The following is a 27,097-nucleotide window of genomic DNA, read 5'->3' as shown; positions in this document are numbered from 1 at the left end:
TGAAGTTCAGATGTATTCCAAATAATGTCATCGGTGTCTGTTTCCTTCATGTTTCTACAGTTCAGCTTCCTCAATGCAGACCTTGTTGGCAGTCCGGTTTGTTTATATTATTCAACAGTAGTTTTTGGCTTTTGGGGTCTCCTTCCCCTTTGAGACCTGCTTGCCAATGCAATGCTTAATGGGTCAAATAAGCATGCCCTTGGTGGAAATGCAGCAGTAGGAAGTTCAAGCACTGTTTTTGCTCAAGAAGCAACATTATTTTAAAAAGGGTATATATATTGTTTGGTGCTGATATTTCAAACGGGGTTATCAGAAATGTTAGGATCCCAAACTGAAACAATGTCCTTTTCAAAAAATACATTATAATAAAACGTTTGTCATTTATTCTCCTGTGGCGGAATACGGAAACGTCACATTGTAGAGGGGATTTGTATTGGATATACCGCAAAACAAAACAAAAAGGTTTGGTTGTGGACACATACTAACAACAGAAGTGAGTAACAACTTGCATCTGTTGTAGCATTGCATTTTTTTTTTCTAAATGCATTTCTAAATGTCGCGCAAAAGTCCAATTATCATGGTGTAGAGAGCGTGGCCATGTGTAGGTTTTCCCATGCAAAATGCGTCGATCGAGCCACTAAATAAACACAACTCGTCTATTTACTATTCATAGATACCCTAAAAGTCCATGTTCTTTCCAAGTGTCTACAATACATTCAATGCAATCATATCATGAATTCAAAAAGGGTACTGTTCTTTTTTTAGAAGCTAATTACCAAGCATGGCTTTTCTATATTTGTTTTGTTTTCTCACACTGATTAATATAGGCATATATAACTGATAGATGTAGACCTGGTACAAAACTGTGTGATGTATCATTGACATCACTGACTGTCAATAATTTTTCCTATGTTGTCTAAAGTAAAGTAAGACTAGCTCTGTTTGGCTATTAAACAGTTTCACTGTAAATCTGAACCTAATTAAAACGGTGCCCTTGAGTTTGGTTGTACTTTCAACTAAGCTATTTCTCGCTAGTATTCCATTAACATATTTTTAATTGCTTTCATCAAATTTGCCTTTGCCCTTGCACCAGTTGCTAAATACGGCCCAATGTCCTCATATTTGGTACACAGCTGTATTCTATGATTCTCTCAGTTAAGTTCCATTAAGGGTGTTGTTCTGTCAAATGAATTGTTACACTGCCGCACTGTTAAATCAATGAATGATCACACGTTTTGAGATTGTGCCTTCGAATTTCATGATGGTCATCGTTCGGTACGCACTATGAAGCAACAGACTTGTTTCCCAGCAGGTTTCAGAAGCTGCTAACCATACCTGCATCATACCTACAGTATTTGCCACTTTACAACTACTATTTTTATTTTACAGACCCCTTTTACTTCGTGTTCACAAAAAACACTAGTAGTTTCCTTTTGAAATGCCCAAACATTTACTCAAATAGCACTTTGTTGTTTGTTTTGTGTTTTTGTTTGTTGACAGACTATGAAATCTATTCGTTTTTTTTTTTTTGTTGTTTTTTTTTTTAATCAGCAAAGGATCTACTTTCAGGTTTAAATTATTTTGGTTTTCATATGTACCTCTTTACTTAAAATATCTGAATATTTATTTATTTTAACTTCGATCTTTAATTAATTAATTTAATAATAAAGAAAATAGTATTCTTTAGAAATCAGTGTTTTGTGATGAAATACAGTTAGGTCATAGCGGCTCATTTACTTAGTATATTTACTGTGTCCATTCATGCGGGGAGCGTTGAACGTCATCACAGAACCATTTTAGAAGGCGTGTTTTAATATTTGGTTATAAAAACTAGTGGTCACGGATGAGAAATATATCAAGTAACCCAGTCTTCTACTACAAACACATCCCAACACATCCCGAAAGACTTTGAAAGAAGATGCAGTCTGAAGAGTACAGCCAAAGAGGTGGGCTATTGTATTGAAAAGCTCAGGTGTGCGGTGTAGGACTGCGGTGTGGGTCTATGTGTAGTGTCATTTTCTTTACTGGGATTGACGAATTTAAATAGCTGCAGCATTAAATATCGACACATCTAATTTAGAGAAACATAATATATATATATATATATATATATATATATATATATATATATATATATATATATATATATATATATATATATATGTGTGTGTGTGTGTGTGTAAATAATGATAAAAATATTGTATATTATAGAAGACTAAGAAAACATTTTTAATAATTTATGACACAGCATTTTAAATTATTTTGCTCTTTTACACCAGTGAGCATTTTGTGAAAGAGTTTTGAACTTCAGTGTTTCTTTCAATTACTCCAAAGATCACTGCAGATATGTTTGAGATATTTCTTTATTTTAAAAACTTAGGTACATGAAACAATGCACAAAGTTTCATTAAATTAATCTACTTTTTGTAAATCTGGTAACTACTTGTCCAGCAGCAGATGGGCCCTCGTGGAAACGGATTCACGGTTTAACAGAAGCTCTGCTAAAACTTAACTGACATATTTAATGTAAAGTTAGTGCCGTTGTGCAAAGTGAAGAGGTTTCAGGGGGATTTGAAAGCGCTACGTTGTTGCTTGGAGCTGCTCTCTGCTGTGGCTTATGCTTAGTCGAAAGTAGAACCCTACCCTACAATCGGCTACTTGACCATTCGTTTACTAAGGTATTTTGTTATAATTCTCTGTTCAAAACGAGTCATTCATATATTGTCTTGAAGGTAAAGAGCTTATCGACTATATTACCAAATACCTGACCACTATCAGGGAGAGGAGGGTCCGTCCAGACGTGCAGCCTGGATATATGAGAGCGCTGCTGCCTGACAGTGCGCCCGTAGAGCCGGAGAACTGGGACGAGATTTTCAAGGACATCGAGAAGATCATCATGCCAGGGGTAGGAGCTCTCTGGGAGTGCTTTCTCGACTTATTATTATTAATTATATTGAATACTTGTTTTAAACAGGGTGTTATTAGCGCCAGCATTATTATCACTGCTGATTATTTTCTTGTTCAAGAACTTTTGGTTGTTTGCTTGTGTGTGTTTTTTTTTAATTCAGAAAGCAGATCTTTCAAAGACAACGGTATAGATTAAAAGTTTCTGCTACTTAATGGTACCTGCTCACTTTATGTGATGTAGTTCAACCCTTTCATGCATGAAATATTTTAAAAAATAGGTCAAATTAATTAATTAATTAATTAATTAATTAATTAATTTAAAAAGTAGTTTTGGACACAATAAATACAGTATGTTTTCAATTTCTTTCCATTGCTTTATATGGGGAAAAAATGGTATCCTCATATGAGGCTCTTCTGCATGCAAGGGTTAAAATCACTCCAGTGGTTGAGCTGCAATGAGACCAGACCACATGTCCTACAGCATATCCTGAATTACAAAAAAAAAAAAAAAAAAAAAAAAAAAAACAATTACAGTAAAAAAAATCAGCACAATAAGAGGGAGCCAGTAATAATGTTAATACAAAAAAAAATTAAAGCAGAAAACAGGGTGTGATTCAAACGGTTTAGCTTTCTCAAACTGATTTACACTTATACATGTCTGGTTTCAGAGGCTTGAAATTATTCTGGATCCTTCCTCTGTGAACAGAATCCCCCCCCCCCCCCCCCCAAACAAAAGACCCCAAAGGTTTTGTGACTTAACCTTGTTCCATTTTTCAGTTCAATGGTGCTTCTACTTACTGCTGCAATTTGATTTCACTGTTGTAGATTGTACACTGGCAGAGTCCCCACATGCACGCCTATTTCCCCGCTCTCACCTCCTGGCCCTCACTCCTGGGAGACATGCTGGCAGATGCCATAAACTGTGTGGGATTCACCTGGGTAAGACATTGTTTATTGACTCGCTTTGTCCCAATGGCACTGGTAGTATCTTTAAAGTAAACACTTCCAAGGGTTCCTCGACATTTCTGGTTTTCTGAACATCCATATTTTGAACTTTTTATTAATGGACCTGTACTGGATGTTTAATATGGTTGCCATGTTTTTTAATGTGTTTTACCATACCTCCCTGGGCTTTACAATGCTTACCTATTCTTTACCATGTTTTCACTGTGCTTTATAACACTTTCCTATGCTTTTACTACAGAAAACCTTTATAAGGGAGCTTTTGAGTCAATTGGTAAAAATGTTTTGGATTGATTTTGAATTACTATTCGGGCAACATAAAGCAATTTGTTTAAATTACTTAAATGAGGCCAACTTTTGCTAATGCCATATCAGAATATTAATGATTTAATAATTATGTAAAACAAGCCCACCCCTCCCTCTATTCTGGTAAGCTCAGAGAGACTGGTCCACAGTGCCCATTCCTTGGTTCAGTTTGTGTTAAACAGACTGTATGTTCCCAGGCCTCTAGCCCAGCGTGCACAGAGCTGGAGATGAACGTGATGGACTGGCTCGCTAAAATGCTGGGACTCCCCGAACACTTCCTTCACCATCACCCAGACAGCAGGGGAGGTGGAGTCTTACAGGTACAATACAGGACAGTGCCTTTGTACTGTAGAGCATAGTGGACCTCACATATTGCTTGTTGGGGGTGGGAGGGTGGGGAGCCAGCTAAACATTTTATCCTGATCCATGGACTTCAAACAATCATGAATACAGAAGTCAAGCAGGTGAATGCTTCATGCGGCCATGATAGGGGTCCCTCGTGGCTCACTAAGTAAAAGTACTCCTGTGATGAGTTCAAGGTGAGTCATGCAGGCTAATTTGCCAATCCTGGCTTGGATAGCTCACCTCACTACACTTCAGCCCCCACTAGTGACCAGGCAGTGACTAGCCTGGCTGGGCTTCGTATCCATGGTACAGAGCTGGTTTAGGTTCGGAGGGTGCAAAGATATGATTGGCTTGGGGGCTGAAAATTGAGGGCACTCTTCAATTTGTTGTCTCAATTTGTGCATGCATGTCGTCTCTGTGTCTTCTCCAGAGCACTGTCAGTGAGTCCACACTGATTTCCCTGCTGGCTGCTAGAAAGGCAAAGATCCAGGAGATGAAGGTGTATGAACCAGAAGTGGACGAATCCATTCTGAATTCCAGACTTGTCGCCTATGCATCAGATCAAGTGAGACTTTGGGAAATGCAGATGGCTAAACAGTATTAATCACTGTACTTGTGCTGTGTTTTGGCGGTATAGTAGCACAGCTCCAAATATGTTTGTATTATGTTGAATGAAAAGGCTCTTTTGTTCTTTTGAAGGCGCATTCATCCGTGGAGAAGGCTGGCCTGATTTCTCTGATGAAAATGAGATTCCTGCCAACTGATGACCAGTTCTCTCTCAGAGGAGAAACTCTGAGGGCTGTTATTGAAGAAGACAGAAAGGCCGGCCTTATACCAGTCCTGGTATGCCACCGTTTGAAACAAAAACGTCACTTATTGACTATCATGAAGCCAAAAAATAAGAAGCACTTCATACACACAAAGTGAAGTTCAGGAATGGGCATACAAAGCAATACTAAGTTTAACCACTAGATGGCAGTAAATCAATAAATTCAATCCTATATCACACACACAAAACACCTGCATTTTTAACAAATGGAAATCAAACACGTTTTCGAGGTTATCCCAAAAAAAGTCAGATAGCAGAGACCAGCGTGAGCACCCAGGGTCATATTTAGTATCACATGCTTGATCTAGTTGTATGGTCTTGCGTAAGTCGTAAAATGACTAGGGTTATATACAGTAGGTAGTAATAGATTGATCTTTTTTTTGGTTCCTTTCAGCTTTGTGCAACTTTAGGTACCACTGGCGTTTGTTCCTTTGACAGCCTTTCAGAGCTGGGACCGATATGTAAGTGAATTTAGTAATATATGTGTTTCTTACTTGTTACTAGTTGCTTCTCACAATACTTGATTATGAAGACACTTTAAAATGCTTTACACACCAAGAGGTAATTTCACTTGATCTAAATGTAGGTTCATCTAAATACTACCATCCTGTAAATCATGAATTAAGCCTGAAATGCACTGGATAGACCCACATGCACTGTTAGATTTTCATAACCCTCGTTCTTCTATTTTACTTATCTCGGTGGCAGTATTTAGACACCGTTTATATATAACTGAATAAACCCAAAATGTTTTACAAACTAAACCGCAATGCAGTGCTTCATGCAGGCACAAAACATTCTCCAATACCACTAGAGTTGGCCTGACAGAACCATTGTTTCTTATTTTTTGACCAGGTGCCAGTGAAGGTCTCTGGCTACACATTGATGCAGCCTATGCAGGGACAGCCTTCCTCTGTCCAGAGTTCAGGGTTTTCCTTAAAGGAATCGAATATGCAGACTCTTTCGCCTTCAACCCTTCAAAATGGATGATGGTTCATTTTGACTGCACAGCATTCTGGTGAGCAGTCTAGTACCTAACACATTTCAAGGCCATATATCACATCCTATGGCATAATCACAATTTTCCTTAAGTAAACTATAACAGTGCTTAAATAGCTTGTTTATAATTTTGATCACTGACATAGGGGCCAGTCAGATTTAAGCTTGTGTTGCTACAGGGTTAAACTACCAACTGTAAACAAGGCCTGCTTTCTGAAAAGCAGTATGCACAAAAGGCAAAACTGTGGAAGACTATGGTAAACAGACAAGGAGTATGAATACTGAAGCTGATTGTGAGACGCATCAACTTTAATATTTCTGTTGTGATTAATTGTTGTTACAGGGTCAAGGATAAATACAAGCTTCAGCAAACTTTTAGTGTCAACCCTGTCTACCTCAGACATGAAAACTCAGGAGCTGCCACTGATTTTATGGTACGGTACAGAAATTATTATTGTTCTCAAAATGTTTACATTTTATCTTGCGGTTTATTCTTTGCTATATATTTTACACTGAACCTTTATCTAACCGCAATCAGCATTCATTTTAGTAACTTTTCATTATTAGTTTATATTTTATATCAAATAACTTGTGCTGTATACTGGTAATGATGTTGCCTGTATTTTTTTTTTCAAAGCTTTCAAACACCAGCTAAATACCAGCGCTGCCCATTGCTGAAATTTCCGACAGAGTTGTAGCTTCCTTTACTGTGAATGGATGATGCATACCAAGCTTGGCATGCCATTGAAACCCGCGGGCCCTTGTTAATGTTCTCTCCTCCTTTTCCAGCATTGGCAGATCCCACTCAGTCGCAGGTTCCGCTCTCTAAAGCTCTGGTTTGTGATTCGCTCGTTTGGAGTCAAAAACCTTCAAGCACACGTTAGACATGTAAGTTGGAAATGATTCACCTCAAATATAATCCGTAGGTTACTGTGTAGTTTTTATCTGACACAGTATTTTTAATGAATTTAAAGGCAGGCTTTTTTCCCCCTAGGGTACCGAGATGGCAACGCTTTTTGAGTCTCTGGTCAGAAAGAATTCAGATTTTGAAGTTCCTGCTGAAAGACACCTTGGTCTGGTTGTGTTTCGCTTAAAGGTATTTGTCGGTTTTTAGTTATTTCACAAAAAAACTTAATAAGTGTTGTAGTTATTAGACTGTGGAGCTAAAAATAAAGTTCAGTGATAAAGACTGGATTAGCCAGAGATGTTCATTTTCATGAAGATTTAGTGTGATTAGCAGAGCAATGGCTCCTCCCCTATGTCAAAATAAATGAGGTTCCCTTTAAAAAAAAATGGAATATACCTTTTGTAGGTAATGTTTCTCACCAAAAGTAGTTTATTACACAGAACGCAGAATTCTGATAGCATCACAGTACAGTGAAACTGAAAGTACTGGGTGACTCTCAACGGCAATGGAAATCACAAAGGATTTCTCTCTTAAAGTTTAGTTTTATACAGGCAATAAAACAAGTATTCATTAAGAGTCATATACCGCTAACATCCCAGGCTTACCCAGTAGTAGCTAAGTAATTGACATACTATTGTCTAAACAGAAAACATTCTTTAACCCAAAACCGGCTCGAACAGGTTTCCTTTTATGAGGCCCTAAAACATATTGCAATGTTTTGTGACTTTATGGAGAGAAACTTGGACATATTGGAAGGTGCTTTTAAAACTTTATGGTGTCATATAAACTCCCCCACTAGCAGGCTACTGCAAAGTGACGTGTATGTCCTAATTTCAACTATGAGTGAAAACTTAAATATATACATACCAATTCCACCTACACCTAATCATTACAAAATATGGTGCAGTAAAATCTACTGAGTTGATGGAGACTTTGATAAGAAACTTGTAAATGTGCATGCAAGAACATTGTGGAAAATTAAGAAGAGAAAAAAAACAAGAAAAACTTTATATCGTTTTTCCCCTGTAGTAGTGTTTTGAAACATAAGATATGTATTGAATCAAACCAAAGAGAGTCAACCTGCATAGAGTGCCCAATGTCAACATTCTTACCAACTTTCAATGAGTGGATTTCATTTCCTCTCTCCTTAAACAGGGACGAAACAGCCTGACAGAGGAGCTCCTGAAAGAACTGACCAGATCGGGCACCATGTACCTTATCCCAGCTGCTATCCGTGACAAGCTGATCATCCGCTTCACTGTCACGTCACAGTTCACAACCAGAGAGGACATCCTCAGGGACTGGAGCATCATTCACCACACTGCCACCGCAGTACTCAGCAGACACTCCGTGGACCAGGCTCCCGGCAATGGCACCAAGAAACCCCAGACTAACAGTGATGATACGAATGTTAGGGCCAATGGGCTTTCTAAAATGTCAGCTGCCCCAGATGCAAAAACATTCAGAGCAGCAATGAGGTACTCTCTAAGTGAGCCAGAAGGGGAGACGTACTTGGCTAACCCAAGTACTGAAGATCTTCTAGATCCCTTTGATGACACCTTCCCAGCGGAAGTTCACAGTGTCAATAAATTCTATAGTCACCTAGGTGTGCAAGGCAGGAAGCTGAGCGTCCGCTCCCTGAGGTGTAACAGCGAGCCTCTTAGCAGCCTGAAAGACTTGAACAACCTCAGCCTCCTGTCCAATGAGCCCACTGTTAAGAACGGGTCTCGCAATAAAGACAGCCTCCCCTCCCAACTCCCCGAGAAAGTGATTGTCCTTGAAAAAAGTGCCTTAAAGAAGCTGACTAAGTATTACAGCGTGCCAAGCTTTTCACAATGTGGTATTCGGCAGCCCTGCTGCCCTTTACAAAGTTTTAGAACGTTTAACAAAACGTGGTTCACATGCAACCCAGTGCACTCTGCTCTGACATGCCTAACACACCAAAGCTAACATTGCAGGCCGCTATGCATTTGTTGATTGTTAATGTGATAGAATACTATAGAAAATAGAAAAAAAAAATTATATATATATATATATATATATATTATATATATACACACATATACACACACACACTGTATGTGCCTATACTGACAATAAATAACACTTTGTTTAAAGACTGTTGTGTCTGCTTCATGTGTAAGAACAGGTATTAGAAAAAGGTGCGAGAAAAGAGTAATGTCTGTATTGAGAAACATAAAAAATGTAAGTTTAGTGTAGATATAATCTCGTGCAAACTTAACTATATCTTCAAATAAGTGATGTTCAAGTCATCTTAGTATTCAGAAAAGTCACTTTACTCCATTTGGTGTAATGTTTGCTGGCTTACAATCACATTGCAGGAATTGTTACAATTTTAAAGCACAAAGCAAAATATATTGTATGTTAAAACAAGTACACAAATAGTCACTTTATATCTGCTCAAAGGTATTTTGTAAGTTATCACAGGTCCGTGTCATAACAACATTACAAATTGAAGACAAATACTGTATTTTCTTCTCTTTGTAAAGCAGTTGGTTTTCTCCTACCCAAAATCTAGGTGTTGTTAAAGACATTCAACGCCCCTCTGGTTTTTCAGTGTTTTAGTGCAGGTTGTCTACAGGTTTACTTGTCAATCAGCATAGTTCAGAATTACTGGTGTTGTGCACCACAATACCATCTCGTGCATTAAAATTAAATTCTAATTAGAAAACTGATTTTCTCATTATGAAATCATTACAGTACTAGATTTAATGTACAAGTGTAGCTGTTACTGATGGTATCAAAAGGGGACTTTAAGGAAGAAATTATTTTATGACCCTTATTAGCCCAAGTATAAGCAGTGGGCATAACAAACACAACATCATCAATCTATCGTATTTAATAGTTATTGGTAAGTGAATAATCAATCACACTTAAATGAGTCAAAAATGTGATCATTTACATGCACAGTCTCATAGCCTGACATGTTTTGAAATGATGGCATTGTACATTTCCTGGGTCATCGGTACATATGTCTTTTCGTTTTCATCCAGAAAGTAGAGTGGATCCTGGACTACAGCTGGATTGAAACCTTCTTCTGCTAATTTGACTTTCATCTGTTTGAATGTTCCAGTGACCTCTAAGGAACTCTGTTGTGTAAAAAAAAAATAAAAAAATAAAGAAGATAGCAGGTCAGAGGGAAAGTGTGCTTCACTTGCTGCATTGATCAGGCATCTCACCTGCAGTTCAGTGGACACACATACACTACAAGGCTGCATTATGACATGTGAATAAACTGGTTAATCCCTATACTGTACACCATCTGATTTGTCATGCTTAATAATATGTCCACATACCTAAAAAAGGGAGATTGCAGGAGATTGATGTGTCCTAGCTGAGTCAAGTCCATGTCATTGTTATTAGTGTGCAGCTCTGGGACCATACTAGTCATAAGCCATTTAAACCTGCCTTTATCAGTGTATATGCACTAGCATGGGTTCAGTGAAAAATCTTTATCCCTGAATATAAAACCCTGATCATTTTGTTACATTGTGGTGACCCTGGAGTTCAGACATGCAACAAACTTTAAGTAGTGTGTATAGGGAATTACTGTAGCGAAGCCTCTCACTTTCAATAACTTATATAAACCATGAACAGCTTTTAAAACACACCTAAACAATGAGTCAAACATTTTAGCTACCACAGCTGTTACTTGCACAGATGTTATAAACTATGTTAACTGAATCTTACCTGAATTCTAAGAAAGCGTGGTCTTGCATAACTGGGCAGATAGGTGACAACGTGGTTGTAGATCTTGTCACACTCAAGTTGTTTAGCCTCCCCTAGCTTCACAGCAGCCATTCCTATTCGTCCATCATGATCTGCAGACAAAAACAGTGATGCAGAATAAGTGCCGTAAACCATAAAACAGGATATGAATATGGATATCAAAACTATGGAAGTGAGCAATCTACCTGGGACTACAACACCATACACATTAGCTTCTTCGATACAATCCACCATGAGCAGGGTATCGGAGACTTCTGTGGTGGCCACGTTCTCCCCCTTCCATCTAAAAGAGAAAAGAAGACAGCTGCCCAATGCCCTATACTGAATAATGCATAGTCCAAATCACTTGTCTTCTTTGCTTTATATGAGTCTCACGTCAGAAATGTATACATGTTTTGCTGTCTGGTTGTGCCTCACCTGAATGTGTCTCCAATCCGGTCTTGAAAGTACACAAAGTTTTCGTGGTCCACCATCAGGAGGTCCCCGCTGTTGAAGTAGAGGTCTCCTTTCTCGAAGACGTCTCTCAGCTTCTTCTTATCAGTTTGCTGCGGGTTTCTTGCGTATCCGATGAAAGGAGCCACTTTGGTGATCTTTGTTACAAACAGGCCAGTCTCCCCTGAATAAAACACAAAGACAAAAAAAAAAAAAAGATTCTGCTGAATTACATGCAAAAAGTATATAACACTACCAGCAGTAAAAAGAATACTAGTACATGACTGCTTAGTGACTACATTTGTACAACCTTAATCCTCTAATAAATATAACATGAGTTAAATTAAGAATAACATTGTAGGAATCAGTGGGTAGGCATCATATACACACAGTTACAACCCCAAGTACACCTTCTGCCATATCGTTTTCCAGTACACTTATAAATACAAACTGATGTAAACAGTGGTGGTATATGCATACTTTTAAAAGTAATCTGTTCATTTCAGCAAAAAAAAAAGGCAACTAGGAGAGGGAGGGCTGTACAACTAAGTCCCTGACTGAGTACAGCTTCAAAATGATAAGAGTCAATAGCCTACAGTACCCTTCTTTTAGTCTTTACCTAATCCTGGCATTTGGTTGAGCACAGAGAGTACCAAGGCCTGCCTTGGCAGTGAGAAGTTAATAAATTACCTTTGGGAACCGGGACACAAAGACCTCGGGAGTCCCGAACAGGCTCTTCTCTCTCGGTGTCGTATTGAATCAGCGCGTAGGGGAAGAGTTTCTAAAACACAATTTAAAACTAAATTACAGGAGAGCTTGTGATTAGTGGAGGGGAGGGGGGGGGGCAGGTCACTGAACAAAACAAATGTGTGCTTTAGTAGCTTTGGACGGGAAGGAGGGGATGACCTTCAAAATGAACTTTGTTCAAGCAGCCAGGTTATCTATTACAATACATAAACCTGCGGAATAATATTTCTAGTTATTGTTCCATCTGTCTCATTTTAGCCACTTCTCCTCTTTAAAAGAAATTATAGAATTTTGTACTGTAGTTTCTGCTGCCATATGCCTTGTTTTGGTTTTCTGAAAGTGTGCTGTAAACTAATATGCATAAAAAAAAACATTTCTGATAAAGTGATTAAAATATTGCTTGTATTTAGTTCTTACCTTGTGAAGAAATATCTCCCGTCCAATAGCACCAACCTTTCCAACATAGTTGACAAAGCCCAAATTCCCCTCAGTCGCACCGTAACATTCACTGATTCGAATATCTCCAAATCGCTTTAAAAACTCCTTCCAGATGTCTGCTCTGGCACCATTGCCAAAAGCAAGCCTAACCTTGTGATCCCGATCACTGTCTTTCTACAGGAAAGGAGACAAACAGCAGTGTTAAACAAAAAGGTAAGATGTATCCAATTCAACAGTGTATAATAACCAAGCTCTTGTCTATTAATTGACATTTCTACACACCAGGAAGTTATGGATGCCCTCTATACTTAACCCTTCAGACACTCTTAATAGCTTGTCCTGACCACGTTTCATCGCAATTGAGTACTTCTCTAAATATATCCAAAACTAAAATAACATACAGAAAGACAGCTAGACAGACAGAAAAAGGCATCCGCTCCAGTCTTTAATGAATTAGCCCTAAGCAGCTTTACAGCTTTAATTTATTCGTTTTAGTATCTGACACAGGGGTGGTTTCATAGCCCCAGGTTAACACAAATGGACAGACTGCATTACCATAATTAATATGAGATAGTACAAAACTAGTGTTTATCGGGGTCTGTGAAACCTTACGTTAGTGTATTCTGCTCTACTGCTCTGAGTAGAGACATCTTCCCTTTATTACTTGAGCAGTCTGTAGTCCACTGGTATGAAAGAATTAACTTTTTTGATAATAAAATTAATGTTAGTGTTACAAAATCACAGTCAAACAACTTGGGGCTGGATTACATGGTTCAAGTTTTTTGGAACTAACAGGTGTTTTTCTCCTTTCAAAAAACAGCAGTCAATTCAAGACTGGTGAAAAGGTTTTGACAATATGCTGCCAAACAACAAAGCGCAGCTTCAGCCCGTCAGGAAATGGATCCACATTTTATGGATGGCTAAATTGGAGCTCATTTCATACACGATAACTTTAGATTTGGCTTGCGCCTGTTATGTTGATGATTTCTTGGGATGTAGAGCCCTGTTTGGGATGTGGAAGTACCTTCGGAACGTTGCAGAGATAGCGCAGCACCTCCCCGATGTACTGTATAACCGTTACATTGTGCTTCCGACAGTCATCCCAAAACTGAGAGGCTGAAAACTTGCGCCGTAAGACAACGGTTATACCTGGGGAAAAAAGAAAAAGAAGTCAAAGGTTTTCATTAAATGAGAATCAAAAGCAAAGGCTCTCAGAATGAAATCTGGGGCACTTGGTTGAACTTTCTTTTGAACTTTAACTTTTACCCAAGGCAATTTCTGTTAATAATTGACACAACAAGAGATATCTGGAACTAGCCTTTGAATGAATCACAATTGGACCTTACACAGAGGAGATAATAAAAAGTGTAATTTGCAGACAATTTAGATGGCATACTTAAAACAGTTAAAAGATATCAGCTGGGTAATCTGGCAGCTTGCTATTTATAAGACAAGTTTCTGATATATCAGTATTAAAAATGTGTACACAATAAAACTGTATTATTATTATTATTATTATTAATTTATTAGCAGACACCCTTATCCAGGGTGACTTCCAATTGTTACAAAATATCACAGTACAAATTATCACATTATAAAATATCACATTACAGAATATCATAATACAGATAAGAGCAGTTATGAAAGTAGCATAAAATCAATTCAAGTAAGAGCACAATAAAGCATACAGTACATTAAGTTTATTCCGAATTTTACCGAAAAAATACAGGATTTCTTTTTTTTTTTTTTTAAACAGGATGTCATTTTTTACTGATTTATACACGATATTTATGAATCAATATTTTCCCGGTACTATTCTCTAGGAAATACACAATATTTTGATTAAAATGCTGTTGTATTTTGACATTCAGGGCTGGCGTAACCACATAGCCAGAACAGTCGGACGCCCAGGGCAGCAAATTAAAGGGGGCGGCAAAAACGGTACATAATTAGATTTTATACTTCACATTTCTTTCTTTAATCGTAAAATGTTCAACATCTTAGATCACTGTTTCTTGTTCTGCAAAACTTATTGCTGATGTTACGGGACCATATAATTAGGAGTGGTCTAGTCCTAATCTGAAAGTATAGGAACGCTGGGGGGGGGGGCGGGGTGATCATGCCGGTGCGGTGTCACGTGAAATTTGGTCTCTCCTGGAAACAGCCTTGTGGTTGTTGAACCCATTGCTAAGCAAAGGACGCATTGAAGTCCCTTGTGTATTCAAATGGGGCGGGGCATTATTGAATTTCATGTAATTACCCTCACAATGATTCTTCTAAAAGGACGTTGCTAATACAGGATAATGGAAACGTTATACCGATGTTATATCTCTGAAATTTTCCGATGACTGATACGAAGAAGACCACACCTTTTCCTATGGCTCCCGTCAGTCCCATCAAAAGCCCTGCGCTGTGGTACAGAGGCAAATTAAGGTAGAAGACATCTTCCGAGTTCACTCCACACATCTCCTGAAACAAAGCCGAAGCCCAGACCCGCTCCTGCGTTATGACAGCAGCCTTGGGAAGGCCTTTGGGGGAGAAAAAAACAACAAAAAAAACAAAACTGAATTAAACATAGCCATGATCTAAATGGAGTTAAGACAATTTTAAACAAACCATAGCGTGTATCTTACAGCACTTTATATAATGTGTTTTCATGAATTAAATAAGAACAATTTAACAGTTCAGCTAATTTTAGCCCTGTCCACACTATGCCTGTAAACCGTATTAGTTGCCTTTAAATCGGCTTAAAAATGCTAAATACGGTTAACGTCTCCACTGCACAGCGTTTAATACTGTACTCGCGACCACCTCGGGGGGGCAGTCTCGAGTCCAGTTCTAAATTAGATCTCATCAGTTAGTACGGTTTGTCAGAAGTCTGGGCACGGGCTCCATATTTGCCAGGTTGCAACCATATAATACAGTGCATAGTGGGACAATGTCATATTAAATCACCCGGTCCATTGCGCTGCTAGGAGCTGTTACTGGACTATTTTAATGGTGTTTACATGTTAAGCCTAACTGAACATGAAACGGTACTTTAATGTGGACGCTTTGAGCTGGATTAATTCAAACGTTTTTGAGTACGGTTCTCGAGATCGATTATGTAGTGTGGGCAGGGCCTTAACGCGATGTAATTTTCATCTGATGGAAACAATTTGATACAAAGAAATTTCAGATGGCTGTATCACATCCAGTTCAGGGTCAACTATTTATTATTAAAAATGTATTGTTATCTGCAACCCTTTATACTGCGGAGCTTGTTATAACAGACTTCTTACAAAAAGTTAGTCAATAAATATATATCAAGTGGTTGAACAATAGCATTCGATAATGAAGGTTGTAAAGTGTATGAACATACAGAACACTCTTGGAATCATATTATGAGATGTATAGTATGTTAAAGGTATATTTTAAATCATACAAGGTTAATTTATTACCCGATTAATATTACTATAGCTAAGCTTCTCTCTGTTTTTGCCTAGATCAGTGATAACATGCATGCTTACTAGCTATTGCAGTGAAAATGTCCTTTTTCAAACTTTTAAAACTGGAACTTCTAAACAGTGTGTGTGTGTGTGTGTGTGTGAACAGGATGGCTTGTGGTAACATCAGGCCAGAAAGGATAATGGACGCAGACAGGACTTAAGTAAATAAAAGCGTTGATTTCTTGTGAAATAAAAGATTTAAACAAACACAAACACTGATACACAAAACAAACAACACGTTGGCCAAAACAGACAGACTAAACAAACACGGTGAGACAAACCCAAACAAGTAGCCATTGTTATTTCTATTTTAAAGTTTATTCCTGACTTTCTCTCCTCACTGAACACCCAACCCCGTGTGTGTGAAACACTCACTCTTTTATGCAGCTGTGCCGAGACTCAATTGCTAACCAATCATTCAACTGAATCTCAGCAGACTGCACGTGAAGTGATTGTGCACTCCCCATACCCTCATGACAACTGAACGTGCAGTCCCAGGGGGAAAAAAAGCACAGCCAGGGATACTTCAAATCTCACCCTGCATACACACCAACAACATCACACCACATAAAACATAAAACACAAAATATGCACATGCCCGCCACAGTGTGCCACTGTCATTTTCGTCCCCTCTGACTTTGTATAGATATCTTCCCTTAACTTGCCACAGTTGCAGAGGGGACATAAATTACTGTTGTACTCCCTAAGTGATGGTTTATTTTTTTTTTTTTAAACTTGTATTAATTTTCTTTAAAAACAAACAAACAAAAACAAGAGCACAAAACATTTCATGACAGACATCAAATTGTCAAAAAAAAGGTAATTTACAAACAACCTCTTTAGAAATTCAGCAGGAATAGTTAGTAAGCATGTTAAATAATAACAATGATAAGAATAATAGAAATTTAAAAACAAATCGGATATTACATTGGTAAGAACTTGTTCCAAATTGTGGATGGTATAAAATCCCTTTAAAATATGACAGTTGTGAAATGAACTTATATGCATTTAATGGTCACACTTTGCTCAAGTCTTGCTCAAACATTTCCTTACCTGTGGTGCCAGAGGTGTAGATATATACTGCAGTACTTTTGATGGTAACATTGGACCGCAGAGACTGGGGTAGTGGCTGGTCAGAAGCCTGATGAATCTTGTCATTAAGGCTTTCAATCCCCGGTGTGGTGGACTCTTCACTCAGGATAAAAACAGACACGTTCTGCTCTTGGAGTGACGCCAGCACGTCTTCAACAGCACCTTTCAGCTCTGCCAATGAAAGCGGAGGAAGAAGAATGCAGAAGACAAACGTCCTCTCTCATATTCCATCATAAAATAAAACAGTATACATGTGTTTTCTCTTGGAGCCATCAGTGTGTAGTATAATATTATTATTATTATTTATTTCTTAGCAGACGCCCTTATCCAGGGCGACTTACAATTGTTACAAGATATCACATTATTTTTACATACAATTACCCATTTTACAGGTGGGTTTTTACTGGAGCAATCTAGGTAAAGTACCTTGCTCAAGGGTACAGCAGCAGTGTCCCCACTGGGGATTGAACCCACAACCCTCCGGTCAAGAGTCCAGAGCCCTAACCACTACTCCACACTGCTGCCTAATAGCAGGCAGTAAACTGGTTCTGGATTTCTCTGACCAAATATTGTAATATCATTACTGCCTGGAGGGGTTGACACACAGTTCTATGCCTACAGCATGTTTTTGAAGATAACACTAATGACATTGTTTTTTGGAGGGCTTTAATAAAATGTGATCTATATGCAACGAGTAGTTGATGTATGGAGGAATCCGCACACTGAAACTAACTATAATGCCAAATTCATGCCAATAAAACTCTACCTGCGACTATTGAAGTTCAACGCACCTGTTTATACTCTAGCGACGGCGGGGGTTCTGGTGGTCAATGAAGAGACTGACACAGGTATTGACGAAAGCAGTGACAACTGCTGTTTTATTTTTAATAGGTTTTCAAGCTTTCATTCAAAGGCGCCTCTCTCTCTCTCTCTCTCTCTCTCTCTCTCTCTCTCTCTCTCTCTCTCTCTTCAATTCAATTCAATTCAATTCAATTCAATGGTGCTTTATTGGCATGACTTACAATGGCAGGTGTTGCCAAAGCAATTATACAATACATGATTTTCATTACACGAAAGTAGATGTTAAAACTTCATGCTGATTTGAAGTCGGCTCTCGCCAAGATAAGCACCAACTAAGACGATTTACAGTAAACTAATGTGATCCATCTGTGTCTCCATCTGTTTGCGTTTCCTTCCATATGATGATGTAGATATCCTTCTGCCTGGTGTTGATGGCTGAAGTGTAATGCTGGCTCCAGGGATCAGCTTATTTTGCCTCCCTGGCGCATCAGCACACACAACGGCTGCGATCAACCACAGTGCGGTCTCTCCATCGCATCAGCATGACAAAGTCACATCAGCTAAGTAGGGTACATCTCTGGGGTCTTCAAGTGGGCACCTTCCATCCTTGGTGTTTCGTACAATACATATATATATATATATATATATATATATATATATATATATATATATATATACAATGCATCATAAATACATATATTTCTCTCGGCGCAAAACAGGCCCTTATTTGGACGTCGACTCCGCCCACTTATCATCCATTGGCCCATCAGTATCTGCTCGCATACACACACACACGTAACTGACAAGCAGGGAGACGGCGAACAGGCTCAAACTCATTCACACAGTCCGTATTGCCACATAAGATGCGGGATCATTGCCTGCACTGATGCCGAATTTTGTTTTCTAAATTCACCTTTTACACACAACAATATTGCCAGATCAGTGTCGGCAATTTTGCGGCTTACCGCCATTTACACAGAAGGCTAGTGTTCGGTGCCATGATAAAAACAATGATGCCTTTGATACCTGTCGTGGTATGCGTGATATTTTTCACTGTACTTTCTGAATATCTCAGTAGACTAATGAAACGATTGGGACACAGCCGGTGAGAATTTAGCCACCACTTGCTTTTTATTAGCACTACACCGCGAGTCATTAACTTTTCTACTACTGTGGATCAGCATCTCGCACAGTTCCATCACGCTGAGCATTTATCTCTTCTTTTGCTCTGATGGTCAAAAGCTCCCTTACTTCTTTTTCTGACCAATTACTGACCCGGTCACTTGCCATTTTGTTGGATTCGGTGGCTGAGTCGGCATTGCAGTTTACAATGAAAGTAATGCGCTTCAGTACACGCACTGTACCTCGAGAGATGGTCATGGCGGAATAAAGTGTGGCTGTATTTTGCCGGCATTTCCCATTTACACTTAAAGTGATACCACATCAGTGCCTCCACAGATACGGCAAATTGCTTCAGTGTAAACATGCCTAGGCACATTATGAGTACAGCACAAAATCCGAACCCCTTCCCCAATCCAGAACACAGTCGTTGTGGGTGCCCCGCGCTACAATACTATCTGTTGGACTTTTTTTTAGAGGCATAGTAAGTTTGGTTTATAAACACTCTATATGCCACATACACAGAACATAAGTCAAAAACAAAACAAACAAACAAACAAAAAACAGTTAATACATTTGTCAAATTCTCTCTCTCTCTCTCTCTCTCTCTCTCTCTCTCTCTCTCTCTCTCTCTCTCTCTCTCTATATATATATATATATATATATATATATATATATATATATATATATATAAAGTAACGAATGTGTAATGCTTTGCAGGTGTATTTGTTCAACACTTGTAGTTGTCTAATGCACTAGTACAGTTCTCCAGTACCATACCCATCACTGTATTAACCCCACAAACTGTTGCGAGTAATCGCACGTAATTACCTGGTGCAGCGATTAGCGCATGAGCCCCGCAGCAGGAGAAGCAATGCAGCAATGATTTTGCTCTGATATTGTAATTCAGCAATGCAGCAGCACATCCTAATTTAGCCAGACCCAGCCAGATCCAAATGAAATCCGGTTCGTTCCCTAAAAACATTGCAACGGTGTCTCCTTCTTTCAAGCCAGCGTGCTTCTGTAAAGCCCTGGCAACTTTATTGCTTTGTTTATCCGCGTCCAGGTAAGAATAGGTTTTGTTTTCAAACACGATAAAAGGTTTGTGCGGCTGCTTCTGCACCATTTCCAAAAAGTAATCCAAAACAGAAAAGTAGGGTTTTTTCTTTTCGTATTTACGAAACCGCATTCCGTATCGAAAGAAGTTTAACATATAGGAGAAATCTCGCCAGAAGTAGGGAAAGGTTGAATTAAAAATCAGCGGCAATATGACGAGGATTGCTAAAAATGTAAATAGTGTATACATTGTGAACTCTTTTCAATGTCGGTTCTTGTGTGACTGGTTTTGAAGCACACTATTCCAGATCATTATAAAGAAGTTAAGAATTTACACTTCAGACCACGGGATGTACAGTAAACCAATCAACCGTCAGCAAAGGACTACAAAGTTTAAGGCGGAGCAGCCTAGTGATGATGTGTTTATTGGCGTTCTGCTTGGGAGCAACACGGCACGAACTTCATCAATAGGCCTACTATAGTTAAATGAATGCTGTACAAAACGTTTATTAATAAACCACGTATTTGTTTACTGTTCACTAGTGGGATTCCAAAGACACTGATCTAGCCGAAACATTTGATAACAATTTTTACTAGTTATTATTTGAGTATTTATTTATGACTGTCTGGTAGGTAGGTAAACTCATTTTTATTTGAACAGACATGTGTGGCCCTGAATATCAGTGTCTTCCGACAGTCCAAAACTCGCTGTCACCGTCTGTTTTAACCGGACTGTTATCCCGAACGTTGTTTCCGTCATAAAATTCCGTCACAGTTTACCATAAACTGGACCGTTAATTCATTTAAGAGTACATGAATCAAAGTTAATGTATTTTTTACTCTCCTCAGAAAAAATTTAGGAACATGGTATATCAAAAAAAAAAAAAAAGGTCATCTAATTTGCTTATGTAATGTCCATCAATATATAGTGAGGCATAGGGGTTTATCAGAACTTCGGGGTTTAAGAGACCAGTGCCCTTCAACAACTTCAAATAAATCCTATTGTATTGTATTAGTCAGCATTTCCCTTATCTATTCCTGATCATTTATACTGTAGGTCAGGGGTTTTCAACCTTTTTTTGAAACTGTACCCCTTCTATCTGGAGGTTTCAGCTCGAGTACCCCTTTACAATTTTCGCTCAACTGAACGGTACCTCAGTTACAATAAAATGGAGAATAATCTGATGACCACCCCCTCGTTTAATTAATAAATCTGGGTGACAAACTGCTGGTTTAGGACAGAACAACAAACAGTAAGCTTAATTCTTTAATCAGTTAGGCACTACCAGTCTGACACTACAGGCCTGTCAAAATAAACGGCCTTCATCTACTCACAGTTGCAGTCTCATTTCTGTCCAAAAAGAACCTGAAACACTACAATATATTGATGGACGTTACATAAGAAAACGAGATGTCCTTTTTTCGAAATACCATGTTCCTTCCCAAAAATGTGTTTTAATATTAGCCGTTAATAAAGGAAAACGACTGCTTAAATTAATTTTCATGTATCTATTTCAGTGCAATGTAGTTTCTTCATGTAATAAGAAATACGTTTTTTAACATTTACATTTTTGTTTTTTTCATAAAAAAAAAAAAAGATTTCTGGGGAGAGTAAAAAATACATGAACTTTGATTAATGTACTAAGGGTACTCTCAAATGAATTCACGATCCAGTTTATGGTAAACTGTGCATGCATGACTTAGAAACTCGGCTGTCAGCTGATTCCCCAAAACTGGGCTGAATTCAGAAATGCAAAGCGGCCCATAATTTGGGATGTTATCTAAAAACCAAGGCTGCCCAGAATTTGGGACGTTATCTAAAAACCAAAGCGCGCAGAATTTGGGACGTTATCTAAAAACCAAAGCGGCCCAGAATTTGGGACGTTATCTAAAAACCAAAGCGGCCCAGAATTTGGGACATTATCTGAAAAACAAAGCGGCCCAGAATTTGGGATGTTATCTGCAAACCAAATCGGCCCAGAATTTGGGACATTATCTGAAAAGTAAAGCGGCCCAGAATTTGCGATGTAAATGAAAACAGGGGCAGTCTATATGTAAAACTGTGATTACATTAGAGGTAAACTAATGTATCCTGTAACAAAACTGCAATAGCGTATATGTTTTATATTAAAATATATCGCAAAAACGATTATAGATGCTACTTGAAAGAAAAAAGTACACCACCACAGAAAGCCAATTCTTACATTCGTGCATAACATGATAATTTATATAAAGTAATTCCTCATAGTTTGTAATATCAGTACAGTGTAATACCACATTATATTTTAATGGTAAGGTTGTGGAAAGCAGATCACCCTCTCTATCTGATCACTCAATGTTAAAAATGCCTGCACGCTTTTCCACTCGTGTGACGACGTATTCAGGTGACAGACATGGACCAATCAAAACGCGAGACTGTTATGCGGTTCCATCCCAAAAACCGGGCCTGTGTCATACCTCGGCAGCAGTGTGGAGTAGTGGTTAGGGCTCTGGACTCTTGACCGGAGGATCGTGGGTTCAATTCCCAGTGGGGACACTGCTGTTGTACCCTTGAGCAAGGTACTTTACCTAGATTGCTCCAGTAAAAACCCAACTGTATGAATGGGTAATTGTATGTAAAAATAATTGTAAGTCAGCTAAGAAATAAATAATAATAATAGATGCAATCAGGTGGTCTGGCGATTCGTCTTCCTCACTTTCTTCAGGTGAAAGATAGATAAAGAGAAGTAGATGTGGGTAACACCCGCTCCGTTACAGAAATGGGAGAATAATTTATAGAGCATTGCAGACTGACTACTCCATGGGTAATTGCGTCATATATATATATATATATAGCACCAGGTTTTTAAAAAAATAAAATAAAAATTGGGCCAGAGGAGGAGGTCTGACCAAGCACAACACGAAATAGAATGGCAAGATGTAAAAAAAATTAAAAAAATCATATTTATTTAAAACAAAGTTAGTTTCACTTCTCATTACATTGCACACATTCCAATAAAGTTTCTTAAAACTGGAACACATATAATCACGAACGGCCATAATCCCAATAAAAACCGATCTTTTGAAAAATTAATTAACACAATATTTTCACAAACTAGTGCTGTTGGTTAATTAAATCTTTTAATTTGTTACATTGTTTCAATTTAGTTCAGTCATTCTTTCTAAGGCATTAAACTGTTACATAGTTTAATATAGCAGCCACTCATTTAGATGAAGAATACGTGGCCTCATTTCACTCTCTTATTCCGACACACACACACGGGAGATTCCAAAATTAAACACATAAACTGAACGAAACAGACAGTGCTCAACAAAAAGGTAGGCTTGCCCTTGGAGTCAGGGACGGCAGCGGAGCTTTCTTTCAAAACCGAGTTCCTCAGAGAAAGGGCTGTGTGCTACAAACATCTCACCGCTATGGATACCCAAAATGCACAACATCTCGCAAACGGGTGATTTCCAACTCAGCGCGTACATTGCCTCTTAAACGTTGCTTCTCTGCAGCCGTCCGCTCCAGCCGCGACTCCCAGGGCGAGTCTAAAACACAAGGGGAACCACCCGAAATCTTTTCCCGGCAAGCTTTTAAACAAAGAAAAAGTAAGTTACACCAACATCTTAAACACCAACACCAACATCTTAAAAAATCAACCAGTCACACGAGGACTAGCTACCACACCGTCTGGAGAGCAAAGTTTAACCCCACCACGCCCACTGCTGCTTCGTTTTTAAAAAGTAAGTATACATAATCGGCAATACGCAGGGGAAGAAACATACATACACAAAAATAAGGTGCTCAATTCTAAATCATAAAAAGTGAAGGTACAAATTAAACTAAAGTGCAACATAATACAAATATTTGTAAGTGAAAATTCAAATCAAACATGCATACAAATACAATAAAATCCACCTTGTTACATGTGATACCTCTTGTTTAATTAGTCCAATAAAAGTTATCACATGTCCTTCTCTTTATAATCTCTGGACTGATACGGCTTCCATTTCATATATGAAAGAGAGATTGATGTTTACATCCAAGGTGACATCATACCTTTAACTAAAATAACACTAAAATAAAATCACAACAATTCTAATGTAAGGGGGAAAAAAGCTGTTTTGAAAAAAAAAAAAAACTTGTGGCTGTTTAATAAACTACGAGAATATCAAAGACAAAATAAATAAACAAAACCAACACATTGCTCCAATGTTGACCGCGGATTGAAACAGCGACATCACGCGGATCAGTTCATACGCCACCGCTGTTAATTAAACGGGCTCGAATGGAGAGGTATGACACAGGCCCGGTTTTTGGGATGGAACCGCATAACAGTCTCGCGTTTTGATTGGTCCATGTCTGTCACATGAATATGTCGTCACACGAGTGGAAAAGCGTGCAGGCATTTTTAACATTGTGATCAGATAGAGAGAGTGATCTGCTTTCCACAACCTTACCCTTAAAATATAATGTGGTATTACACTGTACTGATATAACAAACTATGAGGAATTACTTTATATAAATTATCATGTTGTGCACGAATGTAAGAATTGGCTTTCTGTGGTGGTGTACTTTTTTCTTTCAAGTAGCATATATCTATAATCGTTTTTGCGATATATTTTAATATAAAACATATACGCTATTGCAGTTTTGTTACAGGATACATTAGTTTATCTCTAATGTAATCACAGTTTTACATATAGACTGCCCCTGTTTTCATTTACGTCCCAAATTCTGGGCCGCTTTGCTTTTCAGATAATGTCCCAAATTCTGGGCCGCTTTGGTTTTTAGATAACGTCCCAAATTCTGGGCAGCCTTGGTTTTTAGATAACGTCCCAAATTCTGGGCCGCTTTGGTTTTTAGATAACGTCCCAAATTCTGGGCCGCTTTGGTTTTTAGATAACATCCCAAATTCTGGGCCGTTTTGCATTTCCGAATTCAGCCCAGTTTTGGGGAATCAGCTGACAGCCGAGTTTCTAAGTCATGTATGCACAGTTTACCATAAACTGGATCGTGAATTCATTTGAGAGTAACCCTTAGTACATTAATCAAAGTTCATGTATTTTTTACTCTCCCCAGAAATCTTTTTTTTAATGAAAAAAACAAAAATGTAAATGTTAAAAAACGTATTTCTTATTACATGAAGAAACTACATTGCACTGAAATAGATACATGAAAATTAATTTAAGCAGTCGTTTTCCTTTATTAAAGGCTAATATTAAAACACATTTTTGGGAAGGAACATGGTATTCCGAAAAAAGGACATCTCGTTTTCTTATGTAACGTCCATCAATATATTGTAGTGTTTCAGGTTCTTTTTGGACAGAAATGAGACTACAACTGTGAGCAGATGAAGGCCGTTTATTTTGACAATAATTAAATAATCACAAAATAAAATCAGAAAGTGAGGGAAAGGAGACTGGGAGTCGAAAGTGAAAATAAATGATTGTAGTAATTTTTATTTTACCCTACCCTTCCCAGTCTTTTCCTCGCCCCTCTTGTGCGCAAAACCTGAACTCCAATTCCCCTCCACACACGTGTACCACCATGCAACCCTGGCACGCACACACCACCATGCAACCCCTGCCGCATACACCCACCATGCAACCCCTGCACGCATACACCCACCATGCAACCCCTGCACGCACACACCACCATGCAACCCCTGCACGCATACACCCACCATGCAACCCCTGCACGCATACACCCACCATGCAACCCCTGCACGCATACACCCACTGTAGCAATTCTTTGCAAAATATATTTTCGGGTATTCAGCCCCATTCATGTCTATGGCAGTGTTATAAAACACATTTTCAGGCATATCTCTCGAACCCGAGCACGTAGAACCACCATTCAAAGTGATATAGACTCAGGGGAGCACCTCGAACCACCCCCTAAAAAGGTGTGGTGGTTCACCCAAAAACTCATGTCATGACGAAAAAATTCACTTTGCCAAGCCGTCCTGGCATTTGAACCATGAAAATGGTGACTCCTTATGCGGGGCCCCATGGGGCCCCAACGCAAAAAAAAAATCAAGTTCCTAACCCCCACAGAACCTGAGATACGCCCTGTCAAAAATGTCAAAAAACTACCCTTTTCGGGGTCATATCTCCATGACCCCGGGGCCTAGAAACCGGGTTGAACTTCCTAGGGTCATGTCTGGGGGCCCTCTTTCACAGGGAGCCACCCGTTTTCAAATGCTACATTTTCAACAAATTTTCACATTTTCAGCATGATGGCATGTCAAGGTTGCATTTCCAATAGCTTTTGAGCTCCAGGTTGGCAAAAAAAAGTCTAAACTGGTGTCCTTTCTAGCTGGGGACACGTCACTTGGAGGGATCGACAGGGGCCCCGAGGTGGACCTCTATACCGATTTTCAAGTCTTGGGGACCCCCGGAACCCGAGATACAGCACCCTGAAAAATGTCTATGGGAAATCCCATTATAAAACCCCTTTGGGGCAACGCCCACCATCTGGCGGTGGGGTGGCGTTTGAACCCGTGGCTGATGTCTTTCTTTAGCTAAGACTCTTGTGCACGCAAAGAATGTCCTTCTGAGTTTGTTGGCCCAGGGGTCGTGGAGATACGGGTACGATAAGAGACCACCCCCTTCCCTATGGCAAATCCCATTATAAAAACACCATCGGGGTAAGGCTCAGCTAATGGCGGTCGTGGGTCTTACGAACTCGAAGGAACCCATTTTCTTTAGCTAAGATTGTTGTGCATCTAAAAAGAGTACAGAAGCACCAATTTAAGTCCATTCCAAGTGTTTTGTGATCACAGTATCAGCCTGAGTGTATCGGAGCACAGTTTTGCACCAAAAGCGAGGGGAGGCGAAAAAAAGCACTATATACCCTATTCTTTAAGATATCACTTTGCAGTGCAAATTTGAGGAACGCAACCACTTAGCTACTTGCAAATTGGTAC

The 27,097-nt window shown here is 38.8% G+C and overlaps 2 protein-coding genes across 4 annotated transcripts; one reads left to right on the top strand and one right to left on the bottom strand.

The window, feature by feature from the left end:
* Positions 1 to 1,866: 1,866 nt before the first annotated feature.
* LOC131700486 (histidine decarboxylase-like) lies at positions 1,867 to 9,308 on the top strand. The gene is made up of 12 exons (XM_058997895.1): positions 1,867 to 1,946; positions 2,733 to 2,905; positions 3,733 to 3,846; positions 4,374 to 4,496; positions 4,952 to 5,086; positions 5,221 to 5,364; positions 5,745 to 5,811; positions 6,206 to 6,368; positions 6,693 to 6,783; positions 7,139 to 7,237; positions 7,344 to 7,445; positions 8,412 to 9,308. Exons 1-12 carry the CDS (start codon positions 1,919 to 1,921, stop codon positions 9,204 to 9,206), a joined length of 2,034 nt encoding a protein of 677 aa, XP_058853878.1. The 5' UTR covers positions 1,867 to 1,918; the 3' UTR covers positions 9,207 to 9,308.
* Positions 9,309 to 9,531: 223 nt separating this feature from the next.
* Positions 9,532 to 20,486, bottom strand: LOC131700571 (long-chain fatty acid transport protein 2-like). Of its 3 annotated transcripts, none has more exons than XM_058998647.1 (10): positions 19,955 to 20,486; positions 17,165 to 17,374; positions 14,942 to 15,151; positions 13,648 to 13,772; positions 12,639 to 12,797; positions 12,129 to 12,219; positions 11,424 to 11,622; positions 11,192 to 11,289; positions 10,968 to 11,098; positions 9,532 to 10,366 (listed from the first exon to the last, which is right to left on the bottom strand). In XM_058998647.1, the coding sequence occupies exons 1-10, from the start codon at positions 20,427 to 20,429 to the stop codon at positions 10,190 to 10,192; spliced, it is 1,875 nt and encodes a 624-aa protein (XP_058854630.1). In that variant the 5' UTR covers positions 20,430 to 20,486; the 3' UTR covers positions 9,532 to 10,189. The 3 variants fall into 3 exon arrangements, with proteins under 3 accessions (XP_058854630.1, XP_058854629.1, XP_058854631.1); XM_058998646.1 differs by having other exon boundaries at positions 12,603 to 12,797; positions 19,955 to 20,485; XM_058998648.1 differs by having other exon boundaries at positions 12,603 to 12,797; positions 14,993 to 15,151; positions 19,955 to 20,484.
* Between the last annotated feature and the right edge of the window lie 6,611 nt (positions 20,487 to 27,097).

This window comes from Acipenser ruthenus, chromosome 24 (assembly GCF_902713425.1).
Source record: "Acipenser ruthenus chromosome 24, fAciRut3.2 maternal haplotype, whole genome shotgun sequence".
In the NCBI taxonomy this organism is placed as follows: Eukaryota; Metazoa; Chordata; class Actinopteri; order Acipenseriformes; family Acipenseridae; genus Acipenser; species Acipenser ruthenus.
This window is presented reverse-complemented; position numbering and strand designations above follow the sequence as displayed.

Coding starts and splice junctions, on each gene's coding strand:
- LOC131700486 (XM_058997895.1), top strand. CDS start 1,919: ATGCAGTCTGAAGAGTACAGCCAAAGAG. Junction 5,365..5,744: donor CCGGCCTTATACCAGTCCTG/GTATGCCACCGT, acceptor GGTTCCTTTCAG/CTTTGTGCAACTTTAGGTAC. Junction 7,238..7,343: donor TTCAAGCACACGTTAGACAT/GTAAGTTGGAAA, acceptor TTTTCCCCCTAG/GGTACCGAGATGGCAACGCT.
- LOC131700571 (XM_058998646.1), bottom strand. CDS start 20,429: ATGTATACACTATTTACATTTTTAGCAATCCTCGTCATATTGCCGCTG. Junction 17,375..19,954: donor TGCGCTAATCGCTGCACCAG/GTAATTACGTGC, acceptor TTTCATTGGCAG/AGCTGAAAGGTGCTGTTGAA. Junction 11,099..11,191: donor GTATGGTGTTGTAGTCCCAG/GTAGATTGCTCA, acceptor TTTTGTCTGCAG/ATCATGATGGACGAATAGGA.